General features: G+C 45.3%; 2 protein-coding genes and 1 long non-coding RNA gene across 8 annotated transcripts in view; 2 read left to right on the top strand and 1 right to left on the bottom strand.

Annotated features, from left to right (window-relative positions):
• Seh1l (SEH1-like nucleoporin) overlaps window positions 1-8,612 on the top strand; it is a gene marked incomplete at its 5' end in the record, with an annotated part of 19,516 nt that extends 10,904 nt beyond the window's left edge. Inside the window, 4 exon segments of the mRNA XM_013512934.1 lie at window positions 1,599-1,739; window positions 2,802-2,959; window positions 4,832-4,982; window positions 7,834-8,612. Coding sequence (XP_013368388.1) covers window positions 1,599-1,739; window positions 2,802-2,959; window positions 4,832-4,982; window positions 7,834-8,026 — 643 coding nt within the window.
• Window positions 8,613-11,212: 2,600 nt separating this feature from the next.
• Window positions 11,213-12,372, bottom strand: LOC106148247. The gene is made up of 2 exons (XR_001233525.1): window positions 11,905-12,372; window positions 11,213-11,464 (listed from the first exon to the last, which is right to left on the bottom strand). It is a non-coding gene; the product is annotated as an uncharacterized LOC106148247 (long non-coding RNA).
• A 169-nt stretch (window positions 12,373-12,541) lies between these two features.
• Window positions 12,542-20,468, top strand: part of Cep192 (centrosomal protein 192kDa) — a 70,575-nt gene continuing 62,648 nt past the window's right edge. For 4 of the 6 annotated variants that reach the window (XM_013512821.1, XM_013512845.1, XM_013512709.1 and 1 more), the window contains exons 1-4: window positions 12,559-12,649; window positions 13,171-13,338; window positions 18,010-18,177; window positions 19,024-19,146. In XM_013512821.1, coding sequence (XP_013368275.1) covers window positions 18,014-18,177; window positions 19,024-19,146 — 287 coding nt within the window. In that variant the 5' untranslated portion in view covers window positions 12,559-12,649; window positions 13,171-13,338; window positions 18,010-18,013. Of the gene's footprint in view, window positions 12,650-13,170; window positions 13,339-18,009; window positions 18,178-19,023; window positions 19,147-20,468 lie in introns of all 6 variants that reach the window. The other 2 variants (XM_013512751.1, XM_013512786.1) reach the window with 2 other exon arrangements.

The raw sequence follows: 20,468 nt of genomic DNA, 5'->3' as shown, positions 1-20,468 counted from the left end.
GGAGCTCCTCCCAAGAACCAGCAAATCAGTCCTTCCTCGTTTCCCTTTTATGCCTACTGGCCCTGAGGGGTTGGTCCTTTACCCCCACACCGTCTTGGTGTGCTGTTCTTGCACGGGCTCAGGATGTTTACAAAATGAGGACCCTGGCCCCATGCTCAGTCCCTTAAACTTTTAACTTCTGAAATTAACACAATGAACAACATCCTAGAGCAGGAAGGGCATGTTCTCCACACCCCAGGATGTAGAATTGCTGTCTTACTTAGTTCAGCTTCTACACTGCTCAAGTTGACATAATCCAACCATTACAGTTATAGGTCATGAAAGTGAACTAGAAAGATTAAGGTGTGTCATCTGAGGGTCTTACTAAAACACATTGCGATTCTGTAGGCTTGGGGTGAGGGTGGGAGTCTGCACATCTACCGGGGCCTGTGCAGCAGAGACAATGGTGTGGGGAGCTGGTCAGGCGATGGCACAGCAGAGGTCAGATAGGTTCCGAGATGTTGGGATGGGAAAGTCAGGCTGGTGGAGGGCAGATGGGGACATGTCTGCCCCTATGAACACAGTGGGTACACGCCTCCGCCACACTCAGAGATGCCCAGGAACCGAGTGGAAAGCTCAGGGTTCCCTTTCCTTCCTTGTCCTCTTAGTTTCTGCTTGCAGATACAGAAGTGGGATTTAAGGGTGAGATGGGGTACGGCTTATTTTCCTTTCATTACTATTTCAAAATCTCAGTTTTTGGCTGCTGTAATGTACACATCTGTTTTGGTTTTTTGTTTTGTTTTGTTTTTTTCTGGTACCGGGAATCGAACTCATAACCTTGCGCTTGCCAGGCAGGCTCTGTGCCACTGAGCTAAATCCCGAGCCCCAGTGTACACATCTGGAATCCCAGCACTTGGGAGGTTGAGGCAGGAGGATTGCAGGTTCATGGCAAGCTTGGGCTACCTCATGAGACCCTGTCTCAAAAAATCAGGCAAATAATAAAACACACCTTAATCCTCTTATCAGCCTGTTAAATTTATACTCAAAGGTTTAGGAAATGATCTTTTTCTTAAAAAAAAAAAAAATCAATGGCTAATCAAGACTTATGTTTTTGTTAGCTGTTTGAAGCTAAACCTGTATTGTCCACGCGAGAAGCCTGGGAAGTGATATTTAAGTTTTCAGTTGCTACTGCAACAAATGACTACAAACTGAGTGGCTTGACCCAGTGAAAATTTGTTCACTTAATAACATCAGAAGTCTGAGAGCTTATTGAAGCACAGTTGTGCTTCTTGGGAAGTCCTTCCGTGCCCTTTTCGGCCTATGGTTCCTTGGCTCGTGGCCATGTTGTCCCAGTCTTCTACCTGTGTCACATCGGGCTCTGTTTCTCCTCTTTCATCTTTCATCAAGACCCTGAACTCTGGGTCCAGGGCCAGCTGCAGTCCAGGGCTTTGTGTGTACAAAGGCTGTGTTCACAAGTTAGGGAGGTAGGACTTGGATGCACCTTTTGGGGGCCAGTATTCAACCCCTACAGAGGTAAGCACTACCAGTAGTGAGCGGTGTGAACTGATAGATGGAGTTTTGCAAAGAGTATCTCTGGAAAATGTTCTTGTTTTCACTAGGAAGTATGCAAAAGCTGAGACTCTGCTGACTGTCACCGACCCAGTGCATGACATTGCCTTTGCGCCAAACTTGGGACGGTCTTTCCACACACTGGCAGTTGCTACCAAAGATGTGAGAATTTTCACATTAAAGCCTGTGAGGTGAGTTTTAGAAGTGACGGGTTTAAAAACTCTTGCCTCCTGTCACCTGTGGAAGAGAATTGAAGTAACTGATCCGAAGAATGGGTTCCTTGATGGACGTCCTGTGTAACTGGGATGTTTGGAGTGGAGAACTGTGGGAACAGACGGGATGAGTGTTCTCGCTCTCTTGTGGGAGGAGGGACTGGGGGTTGAGTCCAGGGCCTCTGCACTGCTGGCCTCCATCGCTACCCCTTTTTATTTTTGAGACAGGGTCTTGCTAAGTTGCCCATGCTGCTGAACTTTCAGTCTTCCTGCCTCAGCCTCCTGGAGTACTAAGATTATAGGCATGCACTACCACACCCAGCTGATATATTCTCTTAATTGCTTATTGAAGCTCTTAGTACCAATGACTTGGATTTTTTTTTTCGTTTTTCTTTTTGAGACAGGGTCTCACTGTGCAGTTCAGGCTGACCCTGAGCTCACTTTGTATCCCATGCTGGCCTCGAACATACAACGATCCGCCTGCCTCAGTCTCCTGAGTGCTGGGATTACAGGCCTGTGCCACCACGCCCGGCTTGGATTCTTTAAAAATAATTGGTACCTTATAAAATGTTTGCTTAAGGAAAAATAAATTAACACTGAGACATTCTTGTGAGTAATCTGTCCAGCTTTAATCTTGAATTAGGAGTTTCAGTTCTTTTTCTCGCGCGTTTTTCCTTTCGGTTCTTCCTGTTGCTGTTCCTGTTGAACTTCTGTCTGATCCCTGAACCTCGACTGACGAGTAACTGCCTTGCTTGTTGCTTCTCCCTTCAGACGGTCGCTGAGTATCATTCACGGGCTGGGATCACTGAGGTCCTGGCGATCAAACGAAGATGCAAATGTATACATTGTCATAACATGATGTGAGGGGTGCCTGAGACTATTTGTATTTTCTTGCTCTTTTTTATTCCCCTTGGAGCTGGGGATGGAACCCTGGGCTTCATTTATGCTAGATAGGCAGCTCCACCCCAGAGCTACACTACTATCCCCACTGGTACTGTTTATTCCTCAGAATTCCTTAGAATATTTTTTTTTAATTTATAGGAAAGAACTTACTACCTCAGGTGGGCCAACAAAATTTGAAATCCACATCGTGGCTCAGTTTGATAACCATAACTCCCAGGTCTGGCGAGTGAGTTGGAACATAACAGGAACAGTGCTAGCATCTTCAGGAGATGACGGCTGTGTGAGACTGTGGAAAGGTAGGGTGCTTTCTTCGTTGCTGTTTTTGAGACAGGCTCCTACTGTGTAGTTCAGGCTGGCTTTGAACTCACTTATGTAGCCCAGCCCGGCCTTGAACTTGAGGCGATCCTCCTGCCTCAGCCCCTTGAGCACTGAAATTACAGGTATGTGCCACCACACTTGGCTTAAAGTAGGGTGCTTTCTATTTCTACTTGAATTTTCACTTAAAAATACAAGCTCTGAAATATCTTGAAAAATTATTTTTGTAGTTATTTTAAAATCAGTGTCTTATATTTATTTTGACCATTAGTTTACCTAGATCATAACAGTTAATGGCTAGTTGAATTGTTTCTTAAGTTTCTATGTGGAATGAAATAACTTGTAAAACTGTGTAATTATAATAACTGTGTGTGGGGTGCATGCCTCTAATCCCAGGTGTTTAGGAGGCTTAGGAAGGAGGATTGAAAGTTTGAGGCCGGACTGGGCAATTTAGGGAGACCTTATATCCAAGTAAAAAAAGAGCTGAAGAGTTGAATGCCTCTGAGTTTAATGTCCAGTTACCACCAAAAACAAAACAGCCCCTAAAAACAAAAACTAAGGCCTTTGTAGCAGAGCATGTGGCATCTCCAGTGAGATGACACTGTTTACTATGGGTAACTTGAGTGACTGCTCTGCACACTCAGGCAGAAACCTGGTCATTGCTGATTTCATTAAATGCTTTCGGTTTTTTTTTTTGGTTTTGGTTTTTCTCCGGTACCGGGAACCGAACTCACAACCTTGCACTTGCCAGGCAGGCGCTTTGCCGCTGAGCTAAATCCCCAGCCCTCATTAAATGCTTTCGATGACCAGTCTTCTGGTCAGTGTCTCCCTCACTTCTGCTCTGTAACTGCAAAGCCCAAGAAGCCTGGGATGCTTGGTTTTCTCACAGCCCTGCGCTGAGCAGGAAGTGCATACAGTGAGTGTCGTGAGTCCCACCTTCCCAGGCAGTTTATCCATCCGGCTTAAGCATGTGTGCTTGTTGTGCGCCCCCAGAGTAGGGATGTTCACACACAGCTTGCGGAGTTACAGCTGTTTGCCCGTTTACCTTGAGCAATCTGCTCCCCAACTGTAGTTGGGGAGCCCTGCAGGCCTCCCTTGTTAAGGTGTAGGCTGTGGTAGAAGCAGCCCAGACCTTCCTTTCCTTAATCCAATTTTGTTTTAAGGATTTTGCTATTCTTTCTACCTCTGAGCCTTAGTCAGGACCACCCAGCTGCACCCAGCAGCCTCCCTAAGTTGGATTTGCTGGGATCATTGACTCTGGTTTTTTTTTTTTTTTTGGCGGTACCAGGGATTGAATTTATGACCTTGTGCTTGCCAGGCAGGCGCTTATGCCACTGAGCTATATCCCCAGCCCCCATCACTTACTCTGGTACCAGTTTTACCTTCACAGGATGAAACTACACTGGATAAGTCTTACAACCCCCACTCAAAAGGTTTTGTTACCTAAACTTATGTCTAAAGAATGGTACCCACACAATTTGTGCTTTCATAAGCAAGAGGACAACTTTATTCTTTCTTACACAAATTTATCATAGTAAAGACATTTTGATATTAACTTCATGATGTGACAAAGTAGTAGGTTAGAGAATTGTCTGTACTAATTGTACTAATATTTATTTTACAAAGCAGGGAAATGGGGACAAGTTTAATTTTTTAAAATTAATAATGTTTTGAAATCTTTAAAAAAGTGTCATACTGGAGTATATTTCACTTAAAAATTGTCTCTCATGTTTTCCTGGAAAGAAGTTGTGGCCCAGGACTTCTGTCCTGTTTCTTTCCTTGTAAGATGTGGTAGGGGTTTGTGTTGCTGTGTGTAGGGTCAGTCATGTGAACATACTTGATTTTCCTTTCAGCTAATTACATGGACAATTGGAAGTGCACTGGGATTCTGAAAGGTAATGGGAGCCCAGTCAATGGGAGTTCTCAACAGGGAAACTCAAATCCTTCCCTAGGTTCAAACGTTCCCAACCTTCAGAGCTCATTAAATGGATCTTCTGCTGGCAGGTACGCTGTTTATGGTAAACTAGAGATGATCTTTTTAAATGATTCTGGTAGTCATGCTAAAGGCATGTTATTTGATTTTAAGATGGAGTGAAAAAATTCATACATAATTTTGACACTAGAATTTAAAACTTCATCTTGTAAGCCCTCATAGTTTTTACAGGTAGGTTGTAAAGCCTTTAAAGTCTGAAATGTAGTGGTCTGTCAGTAAAAATGTTTCTTGCTTTGTTGAAGATTCTGCTTTGCTTTGGCAGCAGTGAGAAGAATGGGAAATATGGTTTAAGAGGGTTTAGTCCTAGATGAACATTAAGGGTTTAGTGCTCATAATGTGGCTTTTGCATCAGTTCAAACTAGAATTTTAGATAAAATATATTAACTAATGCTTTGTAGAAGAGAGTGAGTTAAATGATTTGGGTTTTGTGTTTAAAATGTTAATGAAAAGCTGAGTGTGGTGGTGCATGCCCGTAATCCCAGCACTCGGGAGGCTGAGGCAGGAGGATCACTGTGATTTGAGACCAGCATGGGCTACATAAGCTAGTTCAAGGCCAGCCTGTACTACATAGTGAGACCCTGTCTCAAAAAAAAAGAAAAAACAGTAATGGAGATTATAAGAAGAAATGATAATATCTGAGATTTTGATTTTTGGAATACCAAGCATATGTTAGATTCTTGTTTGTCATAATAAAGAATATTTAAAACATCTCATGTAATGTAGAGTCATCCTTTTGTGTTTATATTTAGTTTTCAAATATGTGAGTTTGTATGCTAAAATTATTAATACGCTTTTGGAAGAATTCAGGAAACTTCAAAACCATCCATAAATTGTCCCATGTTTATTATCATCCCCTAAGTGTAAGAAAATTGTATTTGAAGTTTCAACTATTTTTATATTGTTAAAGTTTTATAACTGCTTTGGCAGCAGTGAGAAGTTCTCAGCAGGGAAACTCAAATCATTTATTGTTTCATTTATTGTTTCCTTTATTGTTTCATTTATAATTTGGTAAAGGAAAATGGAAACATATGATGTCTAGCTATTTAATTTTGAAGCTTTAAGTATTTGCATCTGTTAAAACAGTTTCAGGTTGCCGTACAGGATAGTGGGTTATACAGATAATTTCATGAGGCAATGAATACTGGGGTTAATTTCTAGAACGTTTCTGGTGCTGCCTGTACCGTGTATTTGCTTTGTTCATAGCTGTGATGTTTTGATCTGTATTCTTGTTGTGCCGATAACCTCTGTGTTAGATCTGTGATGCATTTTCCCTTCTCCATTTGTATTATGTCCTTTAACAGAAAGCACAGCTGAGCACAAGCTAATGGATAACTTTGCTGTTTGCTGCTTGTTGCATGCACACAGGAATGGAAAGTGAGCTCCTTTCCCCTTCCCCAGCGCCGTTTGACCTCTCCCAAGATACACCAGCAGCCTGCTTACTACCAAACGCAGTCCAAAAGGCCTTTAAAAATACAGTGGAGACCATTTATTTGTACTAGTCAGCTGTTGACACTATTTGAAACTTTAAATATAAATGGGGAGGCTTTTTGAGAGACAGCCACCAAAACAATTTTTTGAAATGTTCCTGAAACTTAACTTGGGTTTAAAACTTAAAAGGATTGTTATTGTCCTTACAAAGTAGTTGGGAGGAGGTAAACTGTCATTTTATTCTATTTGGAGAATAGAAGTATATTTCTTTCGTTTTCTAAAACAATAAGGCAAATGATGAATTTTTATAATTTTAATTTGAATATTGAATAAATATTTTTCATAAAGATTGTTTTGAGTGCTAATTTGTTTATCTTTTGTAGAGTTGCTTTATAAATGATATTATTCTATATAGCTTTGTCATTTCTTTGTAATATTTAAAACTATTAAAGGGGTAAATTAGCAAAGTAGTACTAATACTGTAAAAATAGTTTGTACAGTTTGTAGCCAAGTGAAATATTTGGTATTGTTTCATTTATAATTTGGTAAAGGAAAATGGAAACACCTTTAGTAAGTTTTCAATTCATATTCACTAAAGAGATAGATGTTTCTAATATGTGCATGTATATATTTATGGTGTTATACCACAACTAAAAGTTTCTATCAAAACAAATTTGGAAATATAAGAGAAACAGCTACATTTTTACTGAATGTGTGCATGCAAAAATAACAGCATTCCACCGCTGGGCTTGGGATTTTCTTTAGTTTGCTGTTTTGATGAATTCCTATCCTCTTAAAGTTCTGACTCTGACAAAGCCATACATCTTCACATTTGCTAAAGTGCATGCTATTATGGGTAAGTTAAAAGATGGCAGAAGAATGAAAGTAATGCATAAGAATTCTTTGAGCCTTTTACTTTACACAGTCCTGCAGCAGTTCTAAGGTTCTTGCAGAGGAATGAGTGTGTTCCTGATCGCACGGCAGCCGTGCTGGGTAGAGTGCGTGGTCCTCGGCATTGTGTGTGGACTGGGAGGCTCTGCCAGCAGAGCCATCTATAACCCCAGCCTCACTTGTCTCTGAAAGACTGGAGAATGTTTCAGATTTAGAAAATGGATGTCTTTCTTTGTAACATTCATACTGATAATTTTTTTTGACATTTTTGAGTTTAACAGATTGTATTTCTTTCTTTAAATTTCTATATTTGCTTAAGCAATCTTGATTTGAGTAAGGGTCTTGATTTGTGCTATTATGTTCTGTTAGTTTTGGCATGAATATACTAAAGCTTTTTTTCCAGCATGTGTTTTCTCCTCTTTGGTTCTCTTTGTATTTACTACTTTTCTCTTTTTCTTCTGTTTTTTTTTTTTTTTTTTTTCTTTTTTTTTCCTGTTGTTTTTGTTTTGTTTTGGTGTTTTGTTCCTGTCTTCATTGTTTCAGGTATTTCTTTCCCCCTCTGGACTCCCCACGGGCTGGATCGCGATGGTCCAGTTATGCCCAGCTCCTTCCTCCTCCTCCTCCTCTGCTAGAGCACTCTTGCGATGCTGACACTGCCAGCCTCCAGTATCCTCACCCTCGCAGACGATACCTCTCTCGGCCTCTTAATCCCTTACCTGAGAACGAAGGGGTTTAAAACACCTATCTGACACCTAAAGGCCTTATGCAATGCTTGTAAATGCTTCATTCCTGGCTGCTTTTTGTTCTTCTTCATTTTCTTTCAGAAGACTTTTTATTTAGGGTCTGTCTTGCATGTATTACAAGCAGAAAGTGTTTGGATCCTAAACTTGTTTCTGCGTCTGCATCAAAGGAACATTGGCTTCCCTGGTTGCTAACCTTTGATGAGAGGAGATGCATACAAGGGACATTTAATGTGAAAGTTGCACAGTAGCTGACTTCAGAGTGCCTGTTGTGTAAATTTCATTTTGCGCTGTTACCATAGTCTTAAGTTTCTTCTGCTTCCTTACATTGGTTAATGTGAAAACATATCATGGAGTTCACTCTGCCTTCTAGACACAGAAGTGTTTTTACTTTTTACAGGTGATTGTTGCAAGTGACTGGTATGTAAGATCATTCCTGTGTATAAAGCAGCAAAACATAATATGGATATTTTTGTCTTTTTTTAATTAAAGGAAATTGCCTTTCACTACGAGGAATGACTGTTTAAAGCTTTTGTAATTACTGTCCAAGTAGGTTAATAATAAAATACATTTTAAAAATTACGAATCTGTTGCTTTGTAAAAGTAGAATTATTTTAAAATAGCTGGTAAGGCTTCTTCTACCATGTCGCAAAAAGAAAAAGCCCAGATATATTTGGAGCAAGCGGTTACTTTTTGGTATGTCTGTGTGGGTGTGTGCCTGTGTGTGATACTGAGGATTGAACTGGGGAACTCTACCACTAAGGTGTCTCCTGCCCTTTTCATTTTGAGACAGGGTCTTGAGACTTGCCAGTCTGGTCTCAACTTGAGATCCTTCACCTCACAAGTATGTAGGAACTACAGGTGTGTGCCAGCGCACTTGATGCATTATGTGTAAAAGATGGGAAGCTAAATATGAATTAACATCTAGAACTGATACTGAATTGAATCTCTTAGTCCAACAGTAGAATAATTATTTTCCAAAATATTTTAAAGTTAGAAGTTAGAATATACTTGATACTATGGTAAAATTGTTAAAACTGTGGGGCACTAGTATTTTTCATTCTGTTTTGTTAGGAATTTCAAGGATTTAGCTGTTAGGGCCATGACAACATTTTGAAAGCATTTCATGTTAATCACAGAGGACACATAATTGTCATAACCACATACATGCTAATTTTCGTAGATACTTTTCCTTAAGTAGTGCCTTACTCCCAGAGCTGCTCAACATGCAAAGAATAGAAAGCATATTAATTTAAGGAATATTTGAATTTTGTTGTGTTTAATCTTTAAGCTGTTTTGTCTATAAGGTTAGCATTTAAATGTAAAACAAATCCTTTCCAAATCTCAGGAGCCTTTTGTTAAAGGATTTGGAGATTCATGTTAGATCTAACTTAAGGATGACTATATTCTCAATTAACAGTTAATGTCTTTATAACAGACCATCTGCAAGATACTTCTCTGGACACTGGTGTGTAATTACAGTAGTCAATCGGCGCACATTTATCTAGTGGGAGAAGGCATTTCCAAGTTTACAAAAGATAACAGGAACTCCATAGGAAAGGTAGAAGCTATAGTAAGCTTAAAAGCCACTGACGAATCTGAGCTGGCAGGATTTGGAAGGGATGTGGGATTTCACAGTTGGAGTAAATGAGGTGGAGGAAGGTAAGGGAGGATAGGGTTGTATTCCAGGAACAGGATGAGAATCTGAAAGAGTAGGGTAAATGGAGGGAATCAGTGGCTGCTGATGTGGATCATGCCCTCTGGCCATGAGGTGGGAAGCCCTAGATGCTGGTGGCTGAGGTGTGGTATGCAGAACACTTGGTAAGGGGAGGCTGCGGGAGATGGCTGGCTCTGAGTTGGGTGGGTGTCACTTCTAATTCACTGGACGCACCCCGGCTGTGGGGTTCTGCTGGCTCTATTCAGTGTCAGATTTGGAAATCGCAGTGGCAGTTCTTCCTTTCCATTTGGCAAGGAAAGATACTGAAGTGTAAGATAATAGCTAATATTTGAGTATTTTATGAGCCAGTGCCTTTTAGATAGATACCTTACATGTATTAAGGTATGCTAATTACATGCTAAGATCCTCATAACAAACCATGGAGGAGGCAGATGCTCTTGCTGTCCCTGTTTTACGGATGAGGAAGCTGGTGGCTTAGTGCTGTTGCCCAAGGCTGCATAGCATGAGGAAGAGGGAGCCAGGACCCAGACTTAAGACAGCCTGGCCCCCAGTGCGGGCTTCTGCCTCGATCTCTGTCCGTAGAGGACCTGCCAGGTTCCCCAGTGTTGTTGGGAAGAGCTCTGGTGATCTGAGGTAACGTATGGAGGAAGGACGAAGTTCACTGTGAATGTGCTAGGGAGACATGAAAGAAAGACCTCGGGGAGGCGCTGACTAAAAATCGTAGGCAAGTCCAGCTTGGTGGGTATGGCTTTTAGGATCGCATACAGAGGCACAAAGCCTAATGGGAAAATGCCAGAGTTGTTACCCTACCCCTTACCGAGCTTCTGTTTTTATAGGGCTTATATGGGGCTCTAAGTTATACAGCAAAGACAGGAAGCAGAAGCTGTGGGAGGAATGGTGTGTCCATATGTGCTTGTTCCCATCCTGTGAGGAGTTCTGGTTTCAGCAGTAGTGTGTGGCCCTCCTCTGCCAGTCTGGCACACAGCTTCAGCACCTGGTGAGGGTGCCACAGGATAACTGCAAGCGAATGGTGGCCCACTACCAAAGGACGTTACCTTGGCTAGAGCTCAGTGTTACTGACACATCTCAGAAGGTGCCCCCCATAGGAGGCGGGGGCATCAATGTGGCCCAGGCAGGGGCTGTGGCCTTTCTATCTAGATGCCTCCCCACCAAAGCCTTGTGGTCACAGGTGGGCTGCTGGAAGGTGACTGGAGCACTGGGTTTATAACTGACTTGTTAGGAGGTGGGGTCTGGTTGGAAGAGACGGACTGACCTGGAAGGATGCATCTGCCTCCCTGGTTCCACCCTTCACTGTTCCTGGGTGCTATGAGGTGAGCAGCTTTTCCTCCACTAGGCTCCTCTGCCATACTGCCCTGCCTTGGAGCCAGGACACTCATAGTCTTGTGGAACCTTGAAACTAAGCCGAATTAAACCACCTCGTAAGTTGTGGGTGTCGAGTATTTTGTCTGAGTAACAAAGACAGTGACAAACTTTTGAGGATGTGTCAGAGGCACAGGCTGATTTACTAAGCAGAATTACAAAGGGAAAATAGGGAAGGGGCTTCAGCCTGAGGAACTGAAGGGGACACAGCTCTGACGGAGATGAGATTAGTCTGCCAACAAATGGACAGCTTTTAAGTTGTTGGGATAGGCGAGGGCCTGGTCGATCATTACTTCTGTTCTGATTTTGCAGGGTGGCTCAGACGTCTTAGGTGACTGTTTCTGCTGGAGACAGTCCTGGGTTTTTGGAGGCTCTGCTGGAATTGAAGGTGAACTTAGGTTTAGGGCAATGACTGGAGACATCTGGGTGTGCTCACTGGTAACAGTGTCCCTGTAAATCTCTTGGTGTCAGTCTTGAGGGATGAAGATAGATTTTGTAAATTAAGGGTCAGTCAACCTCGCATTGCCAGTTTTTAGAAAGACTCTCCCTAAGTTTTGTTGTTTTTTTTTTCCCGGTACCGGGAATCGAACTCATGACCTTACGCTTGCCAGGCAGGCGCTGTGCCACTGAGCTAAATCCCCAGCCCCTCTCCCTAAGGTATTAAGATGCCTATGTCCGGAGTAGGGACCTGACCCAAAGTTTTAAGGTAATAAACATACAAATTGAAGGTCAGGCTTTGTTCTGCTTTAGTTATTTGTTGGGCATTGTAGGCCCAAGTGAAGTCACTATTTTTAGCAGTGGTTAGTCCCCGACTACCTCAGAAAACACAAAGCAAGCTTTCAGTAACAGGTTAGGGGCCCGGAGTGCGCTTCGTCCTGACGGGGTCCCTGTCTCATAAGCCTCCCCACAGACACTTCCTGAGTTGCTGGCAGGGTTTCGGGGTGAATGGCAGCCTCCCAGGTAGACATTTCAGCCGTTCATCTCCGATTTACGGCCCTCTCCGTGGACATCTTCAGGGGGTTTGGAGGTGAGCTGCCTTTCCGAACTCGGGGAGCAGGGGTGGCGGGAGCTCGGAAGGGCACCCTCGTGTGGCCGCTGGGTGAGGCGGGAGCTCGCGCGCCGCGGAAGGGGAACGGCCGGTGCTGGACGGCGGCCGGCACGGTCCCCGCTGTTCCGACGGTAACGTGCGGGTGCGTGTGCCCGCGGAAGCGTCCCTGAGGGTGGCCAGCGGGCGGCGCGCCTGCGAGGTGTCGGACATCCCGGCGCCTGCGGGCGCGCGCTCAGACTTCAAACCCAACTCGCGCTGTCCCCGCCAATCGGCGGCCCCAGCGCGCGCTGCCCTTCACGCTGCCCAATCGGAGGGCCACACCGAGGCTCCGTTCCACAGCCCCACCCCTCTCTCGTGCCGCGAACGGTCGTAAACCTCAGGGGCGTGCGGTACGGCTGGCCGGAAAGGCGCAGTGTGGGCGGTTCGCGCAGGCGCACTCGGGTACGCGCGCCTTTCTGCGAGTTTCTACCTGCTCCGCTGCGGTAGCGCGGGTCTCAGGGTGACCCTGAGCGGGTGAGGGTCCAGGCGCCCTGGTCGCGTAGGCCTGCGCTCCCGCCCCACTCCGCTTCTCGGCCCTCGCCCGATGCCTGCTGGCCCTGAGGGACTGGCACTTGGCTCCGGGGTTCTGGCTGGTGGCGGTGGCTGCACGCTGTCCGTTTTTCGAGGCTTGCTTTTTTTTTGTCTTTTTGAGACAGGGTCTCCCTATGCAGTTCAGGCCCTGCCTTGAGCTCACTTTGTAGCCCAGGCTGGTCTCGAACTCGTAACGATCCTCCTGCCTCAGCCTCCCGAGTACTGGGATTACAGGCGTGCACCCACGCCCGACTGTCCTCGCTTTTTTGTCTAAAACGGACCCGGGGTAACGGGTTAACTTAACGCTGCGGGGTCTGTCGTGTTACCCCTTTTCGCTCGGTTTCTGCTACTGCCTTAGCCTTTATTCTCAACACCTTACTTACCCGTACGAGTTCCTTATGAACAGTCCGCAAAAGCAGAAAGAAAGGTTTAGTCACTCCACTTCGCTTTGCTTTTGATTTCAGACTTTGTTTCCTAAAACATGAGGTCCTTTTCCACACGCTGGTTTGGAGGACAGCTGTTGCTGTGACAATATTCCCATTTACGGCTATTTTGAGGTCTTTGTTCTGCCATTTTCACTGCTTCAAAATCAGCCTTTTTGCCAAGTTTCAGTTCTGTGGGCAAACTTTACGGTAAGTCTACCCAAATGCCTACTTCGGTCTGAAGTACGTTTTAAAGTGCCAAGAGTAAATGGTGAGTATTGGGAGATCTGATTAGGTTTTGGGACCGCAGTATGTACTTTAAATATCTCATTGTACTCATAGACCTACGTTTAAAAGTGACAGAAAAGTAGCCTTCATGTACCAGAAATGTTATTAGAGTAAATATTGGTAAAACTGTATGTGAAATTTGACTTCATTACTTTAAATAAAATAGCAAGAGGAATTGAAAAAATGGCTATTTGGTTCCAATATTGTATAAGAGAAGATAGAAGTGTTCTTTATCTTCACTTTAGATGGTGCAGGAAGGCAGGGGGTGGGGAATCTGATACAGAGGGATGTTAGAGATTTTCCTTTTTAGGAAAAGCTTAGGAATGTGGTTTATCTGTGATGGTGTAGAACAGTGTAATCCTTTCTGAAAACAAGTGGAACCAGGTACTAGATCGCATATTGAGAAAGCTTCTAATGGATCGTGTTACCTTTGCACACATAGTAGTAACCCTAAGTGCATCCTTTGATAGACTGTCAGCTCCCTGAGGGACTGCCTTATTTAATTTTTCATTTCTAGTACTAAGTAGAAGGATACCATTATGTTGCATGAATGATCTTTTAATGACATCTAAGTTATTTTGGATTTGACCCTTTCTGAAAGGTGATCACTGTTGAAGAATTCAGTGTATATTTTAATGTGGTTTATATGTCTGTAAAAGAAGGAAGAATTTTGTAATTACAAGGCTAGACTTGGGCAGACTAGTTGGAAGACTTGTTTGGTAGTTTTGATTAAAAAGTGCTGGGCTGCAGACATTGAGCATACAGTGGGTCTTAGTTCCAGAGGTAAAGTTGAAGTTAGGTGCATTAGAAATTGCTGATTAAGAGAGCGAGGGAGATGAGAGTGGTTCTCATGTCCAGCTTACAGAGCCAGTGAAGTAGGGATGTTGTGGTTCAAGACTCACGGTAACAGGAAGAGCAGGTGAAGGAAAGGTGACAGGTTTGGCTTTGTGTTTGTTGATTTGCACTACCTGAGAGGCATTCATAGGTGAGGTGGAAATAGAGGTCTAGAACTCAGATGTCTGGGCAGGAGGTGGTATTGATACACAGGAAAGAATATTCTGGGGCCAGACTTGCCAAATAAGAAACCCCCTGCGCCCACTTACCCTGTGTGCCCTGTGTGACCCCAGAATCTCTTGATTCTCCTTGGGCTGGCTTCCTGGAATAGTAGGGTAACAGCTAATTTGATGTAAGGATTAGAAAAAATGTAGATGAAATAATACATGACTCTTGATAATAGGATAGACACAAAGTATCAGCAAGTTAGCTAGGGTTATAGGTTATTTCTTTCAACACATGTTCCCAGCTTCCTAACAGGTCCTAGAAATGTATGGTGAACAAGATAGACATTTGCCCAGGAAACTGACCAGAAAGGGGGTAAAGTCAAAGTTGAGGCCACTTACCGAGAAGGTTGTCAGTCCTTTTTTTATTTCACAGAATAAAAATACCTGTTATGTGCTAAGCATTATCTTAGGCTTTGGAACCAGTGATGGGCAGATAGACAAGGCCTTTGCTCTTCTTTTTGAGACACTGTGTCGCCGTGTGGTTCAGGCTGGCTGTGAACTCACTGTGTAGCTCCTCATAGTGAAGGGCCTTGAACTTGTGATTCTCTTGCCTCAGCCTCCCAGGTGCTAGGATTACAGGCATGTGCTGCCACTCCTGGTTTTGGCCCTTTCTTTTAGAGGGCAGTTGTTTTGGTGGGAGAAGACAGACAGGTACAAAATGAATAGTGGTAAGTGCTGGAGGAAATTCGAATGGGTGTGATAGATAGCGAGACCACTGTGTGGACTTGTGAGAGACAGTTGAACTTGATGAGAGATGGCTTCACCTAGATGCGGAAAGGCAGAAAGAAGCAAAGCCCTTGGAGAAGACTCCTAGGCCGTGAGGTGGTTCAGGATTGGGAGGGCTGCAGGGACAAACCCCGTCGGTGGTGAGAGGGGAGGTTGGAGGGGTGACAGGGCCTCCCCAGGTTGCATCGGGCACCGTGCCTGACTCCTAGTGCACAGTGCCTTTGGTTCCTGGGTGGCCGGAGAGAAGTGTGGAGACGGGGCTCTCAGGCAGGGAGGGTGTAGTTATGGGCTTCAGGGTGTGTTTTGCACATGGGTTTTGCCCTCAGGAGTCCACTACACCAGTGGATGTGCTTTGCCTGGCAAGTGTTTTGGCTGTGCTTAATTGTCTGCAGGCCTATAATTTCCAGCTGACTTACTGTCCTGTGTTCTTGCGCCTGAAGGTGTTTGAGTTGCAACCTGTAGGGTGCACGATGTAAGCTGCGTGACTTAGAGTTGAGGTCAGAATCCTGGATAAGCCTGGTGAGGAGGAGCAGACAGAGAGGGGCACCAGGTGCGATGTGGAAAAAGTAGTTGTGGGAGTGTGCGTCGTTCTCCTGGACCCTGGGCTGTGAGGGAGGACCAGAAGGTGGTGGCAAGAACGCAGGGGACCAATAGGCCAGGTTGTTTTCTGGCTTCTCCATCCTTCTGTGGGAACCTTTTGAGCGTGTTCACGAGATCCATAAGGGAGGCTCGTGAGAAATGTGGAAGAGTGGAATGCCTGAGAGGAGGTGCTCATTGACTTAACGCTGGTGATGATTTGTTGTGTGCTGACGGAGTTTGAAAACATCTGCCCATCCTTCCCCCGGCAGACGCGTCAAGGGCTCCTCTGTACTAGCACTGCTCAGGGGTGCAGTGGTAAGTTACCAAACAGGCGGAGCTTATATTGGGGAACAGATGAAGAGGTGAGCACCCGGCTGCTGAGGGGTGGTCAGTGCTGCTGAGGCCGGGCGGGGAGGTTGGGGGCCCCGTGTGGAGCTCTGGTGACTGCAAGCACCAGGGTGTGAAAGGGGAGACTGGCAAGGTGAGGCACACCCGGAGCCTCGGGCTGGGCAGAAGTTGAGCCCCGGACAGAGCCTGCCTGACGCTTCTGAGTGACAGCAGTGGCTGGCATGGTCGGTGGGATGGTGGGAGAAGACTGGGTCGCGGACCCCGCCACCCTGGGCCATCAGACAGGCACTTATACCACTGAGCTGTATCCCCAGCCCCTCCCTGCGCCATCAGGCCTGGCTCTCACTGAGTGCTGTGGGGAAGCCAGTGGTGCAGGGTGGGTGTGAGCAAGGTCGATGGATCCAGATCTGCTTCCCTGAGGCCAGAGGCAGCGTGGCAGGAGGCGGCACCCGCAGCTCTGAGGCCTGGCGGTTTCAGATGCTCCTTAAAGCGTAGCCTTCAGGGGCCAATGGATGGCTCAGGTGTCAGAGGCTGAGGAGACCAGTGATGGCCCCAGTGTTTGGCCTAAGCAGGTGGAGGTTGGAGTTGTCATTTTCTCTGGTGGAGAAGACGGAAGAGCAGGCTTTCTTGATCAGTGGAAGCAGGTATAGTCAAGGTTTGAGTTTTGTGCGCTGGGTGTAGCAGTGCACATCTGTAGTCCTAGCACACAGGAGGCTGAGCCAGAATAGGTGGGCTGCATAGTGAGTTGAGGCCAGTCCGAACTACATAGTGAGACCCTGTCTCAAAAAAAATGAGTTTTACGTGCCTGTTAGGTGTTTAAGTGAAGATGTCTTGCTGGTAGTTGAGTATCTGAAGTTCAGAGGGAGAATCCCAAGCTATAGCTATAGCTCTCTTACAGTATTTAAAGCTCTGACACTGAAAGTAGTGTGGCCCAGGAGTGAGGGAGGACTAGAACCAGCTCTGAGCCTTCCACTGCGGGAAGGCCCAGGAGATAGAAGGAAAGAAGCAGCTGAGGAGCTGGAAAACTGGCAGCTGCATCTAGAGGTTGAGTAAAGGAATATACATCACATGTGTTCTGTTAGGTTGAGGTAACTTTCTAGGGCCCAGCAGCAGCGAGGGAGGTGTGAGGTGGGCCAGCCCTGTTGCAGTGGGACGGTGGGGTGGAAGCCTGGTAGGGGTGAGCTCAGGAGGACTTAGACAGCTGGCAGTGCACACAGCTTGGGGAGAGGTGCAGGGAAGAATGGCATGTGGAAGAGGGGCCCTGCTAGAGTGAGTGATTGTTGGTGCCTAGAGACAGGGGTTGGGCCAGGTGCAGAGTGGAGAGGTGAGCTTCCGTGAACAATCATTATAGCTCCTTTGTGGTCTGCACTTGCTACGTTACTGAATAATTAAGTTAGTCTGTACTACCAGAAATCTGTTGGAACAGTCTTACTCTTACCAGTCTTACTTTGGGTTGATTGTAGCAGTCCTGATGATAAGACAGTCAGTTCACTGTTGGGTGTCTGTTCTCAGCTGTAAAGCAGCCAGGTATTCTGAGATTTCCGTTACCCCAGCATATTTTCATATAATGTTCTCTCTTAGGGATGCTGCAGGAAAAAATTGTTTCTTATGACTATTAATTTTCTGAGATTATTGAAACCTGCGTTTAACCACTTAAAAAGGTTTTATAGTACTATTTATTTATAAAAATACTTTTGTCAGCCAGGCGTGGTGGCGCACACCTGTAATCCCAGCACTCAGGAGGCTGAGGCAGGAGGATCATTGTGAGCTTGAGGCCAACCTGGGCTCCAAAATGAGCTCAAGGCTAGTCTGAACTACATAGCAAGACCCTGCCTCAAAAAGACAGAAAAGCAAAAATAAAACCCTTTTGTTGTTGCAGTGAGATGGAAGATTTTCGTGGCATAACAGAAGAGTCATTTCCAAGTTTTCTAGCCAATTCGTTACTTGGTAATAGTGGGGTTTTGGAAGATGTCACTCTTTCTTCGAAACTTGGGCTTCCTGTTGCTGTTTCCACTCTTGCGAGGACTAGAGCCAGCACTGATAACAGGTAAGACGCCTGCCTGTGGCCGTGCCCGGCCGGGCTGTGGCTGCAGGGCCGGAGTTGGGCCTGGGAGCGCTGGGCCGTGGTTTGTCTCACTCCGCTTCTCTGTCACTCTGCCTCTCTCACCTCACTGGTTGTACCTGCTTTCTTGTTCCATGTTTCAGAAGATGGTAGCACAGACCTGGAAAAGACTCTGAGTCCATTTGTAGCTACACGGGAGGCTCATGAACTGTCTCCTAAGGTGGACCTCCTGGTTGCTCCTAAGGCCAGTCCCGTGGTTGTGGCGTGGGGCCCCGTGTGTTTAGAGCTGTGCTGGGGCTGCTTTGTGCTTCCTTTTCAGCCCAGGTCTCGCTGCCCTGGGCAGGTGTGGCTCTCCTCCTCCTCCTCCTCCTGCCTCCCACCTGTCCATGCTCCTGAACCGACCCAGCCCTTCTCTGGTAACCCTGAGTTCCCCCAGTCAGGTTTCTCTTTCTTAGGGACTAAACCAGCATTTATTTTCTTAACTGTTCTTACTCTGGTTTTATAACCAGGTAGATGAGTTACATGGACCATATTTTCACACTCCAAATGTAATGTGTCCAGTTCACACAGCCTTGCGGGTAGTTCAGTACCTGCCCCTCCTCACCTGCTTCCTCCCCAGCCACACGGTCACCTGTGGCCTGAAGAGGCTGCTCATCCTTCCAGCTTTAAGATGTCTGGCAATGTGGATGCAGATCGTCGCTCTGGTGCCGTCCAGTTTTCGGTGCTTTGCACAGAAGGTGGTGGCTTTGAACACTGGGTGTGCTATTTGTCCTGTTTCCCTGGTGGTTGGTGAATTTTAAACATGATTTAATTCTTAATAATTTTGTGCAGGTGTCCTGATGTCCAGGCCTCCTACTTAGAGGGGAGGTTTTCAGCTCCATCCGAGTTGTCTCCCAGTTGCTGCAGTGACCCTGAAGCCCGGGAGAGGCTGCAGCTCAGCTTCCAGGACGAGGAGTAAGTCTGCGCTGTCCTCGGCTGTGTGGAGTGCAGAGTGAGGTTGTGTGTCTGATCACTTCTAGGCATCTTGGGCTTCTTCAGACATTCTAATCACATTTTGAGCCCTTTAAAACATTTTTTTTTTCTAATTCTAAAAGTAACATATGCTCATTGAAAGAAGCAGAAAACAAAATTATTAGGACGACAGGAAAGCCCTGTGACCCCACTAACTGAAGGGTACTGTTAAAGTTTCTCTTATCAACTTTCTGTGTGCAGACATGTATTTGTGTTTTTTACATGATAGGATTACACTTACGTTTGTTTACTTACGTTGCTTCTTCCCTTTTATTATGTATTTAGAACTGTTAAAAGTTAATACGTTGTGTTCGTTTTTCAGTTACAACTGATGTAAATCTGTCACTGTGTTAATGGCTCTAAGTCCATGTTTGGCATTTAGATTATACAATTCTGCTATCTTAAATGTAATAAACTTTTTATTTCTTTGTGTTACTGGGCATTGAACCAAGGGACTCACACTTGCTAGGCAAGTGTTCCGCCACTGAACTATATCCCTAGCCCTTTTTGTTTTTTTATGTTAAGATGGGATCTCACTAAGTTCCCCAGGCTGGCCTTGAACTTGTGGTCCTCCTGAGTAGCTGCGATTACAAGCATGTACCACCATATCCAGCTTGAACTAACTTTCTTTCTTTCTTTCTTTTGTCATTTGTTTTCTTCTTTGTCTTTTTGAGACAAGGTCTTGCTATGCAGTTCAGGCTCGCCTTGAGCTCACTTTGTAGACCACGCTGGTCTCTGAACTCCCAGCAATCCTCCTGCCTCAGCCTCCCGGGTGCTGGGATTATAGGCGTATGCTGCCATGCCTGGCTATCTTTTCTTTGAGACAGGATTTCACTGTACATTTCAGGCTGGCCTCGAACTCACAGTGATCCTCCTGCCTCAGCCTCCTGAGTGCTGGGATTACAGGCGTGCACCATCACACCTGGCTTTTGTTTGTATTTTTGAGACAGGGTTTCACTATGTAGTTTAGGCTGGCCTTGAACTCACTGTGTAGCCCAAGCTGGCCTCAAACTCACAGCAATCCTCCTGCCTCAGCCTCCCAAGTGCTGGGATTACAGGCGTGTGCCACCACATCAGCCGTATTTTTAAAATTTTTATTAGAGCATTAATTTAAAATTTTTATTAGTACATGTTTATAGTACATCATGATAGCATTCATTGTGGAGAATTGGTACATGTACATAATATGTTTTAATTGTCTCCCCCCTCCCCCATCTTTTGTTAAAAATATTTCTTTTTTTTTCTTTTGGTCTTTTTGAGACACA

Source organism: Chinchilla lanigera, unplaced genomic scaffold, assembly GCF_000276665.1.
Source record: "Chinchilla lanigera isolate Chin_1 unplaced genomic scaffold, ChiLan1.0 scaffold00001, whole genome shotgun sequence".
Taxonomy (NCBI): domain Eukaryota; kingdom Metazoa; phylum Chordata; class Mammalia; order Rodentia; family Chinchillidae; genus Chinchilla; species Chinchilla lanigera.
This window is presented reverse-complemented; position numbering and strand designations above follow the sequence as displayed.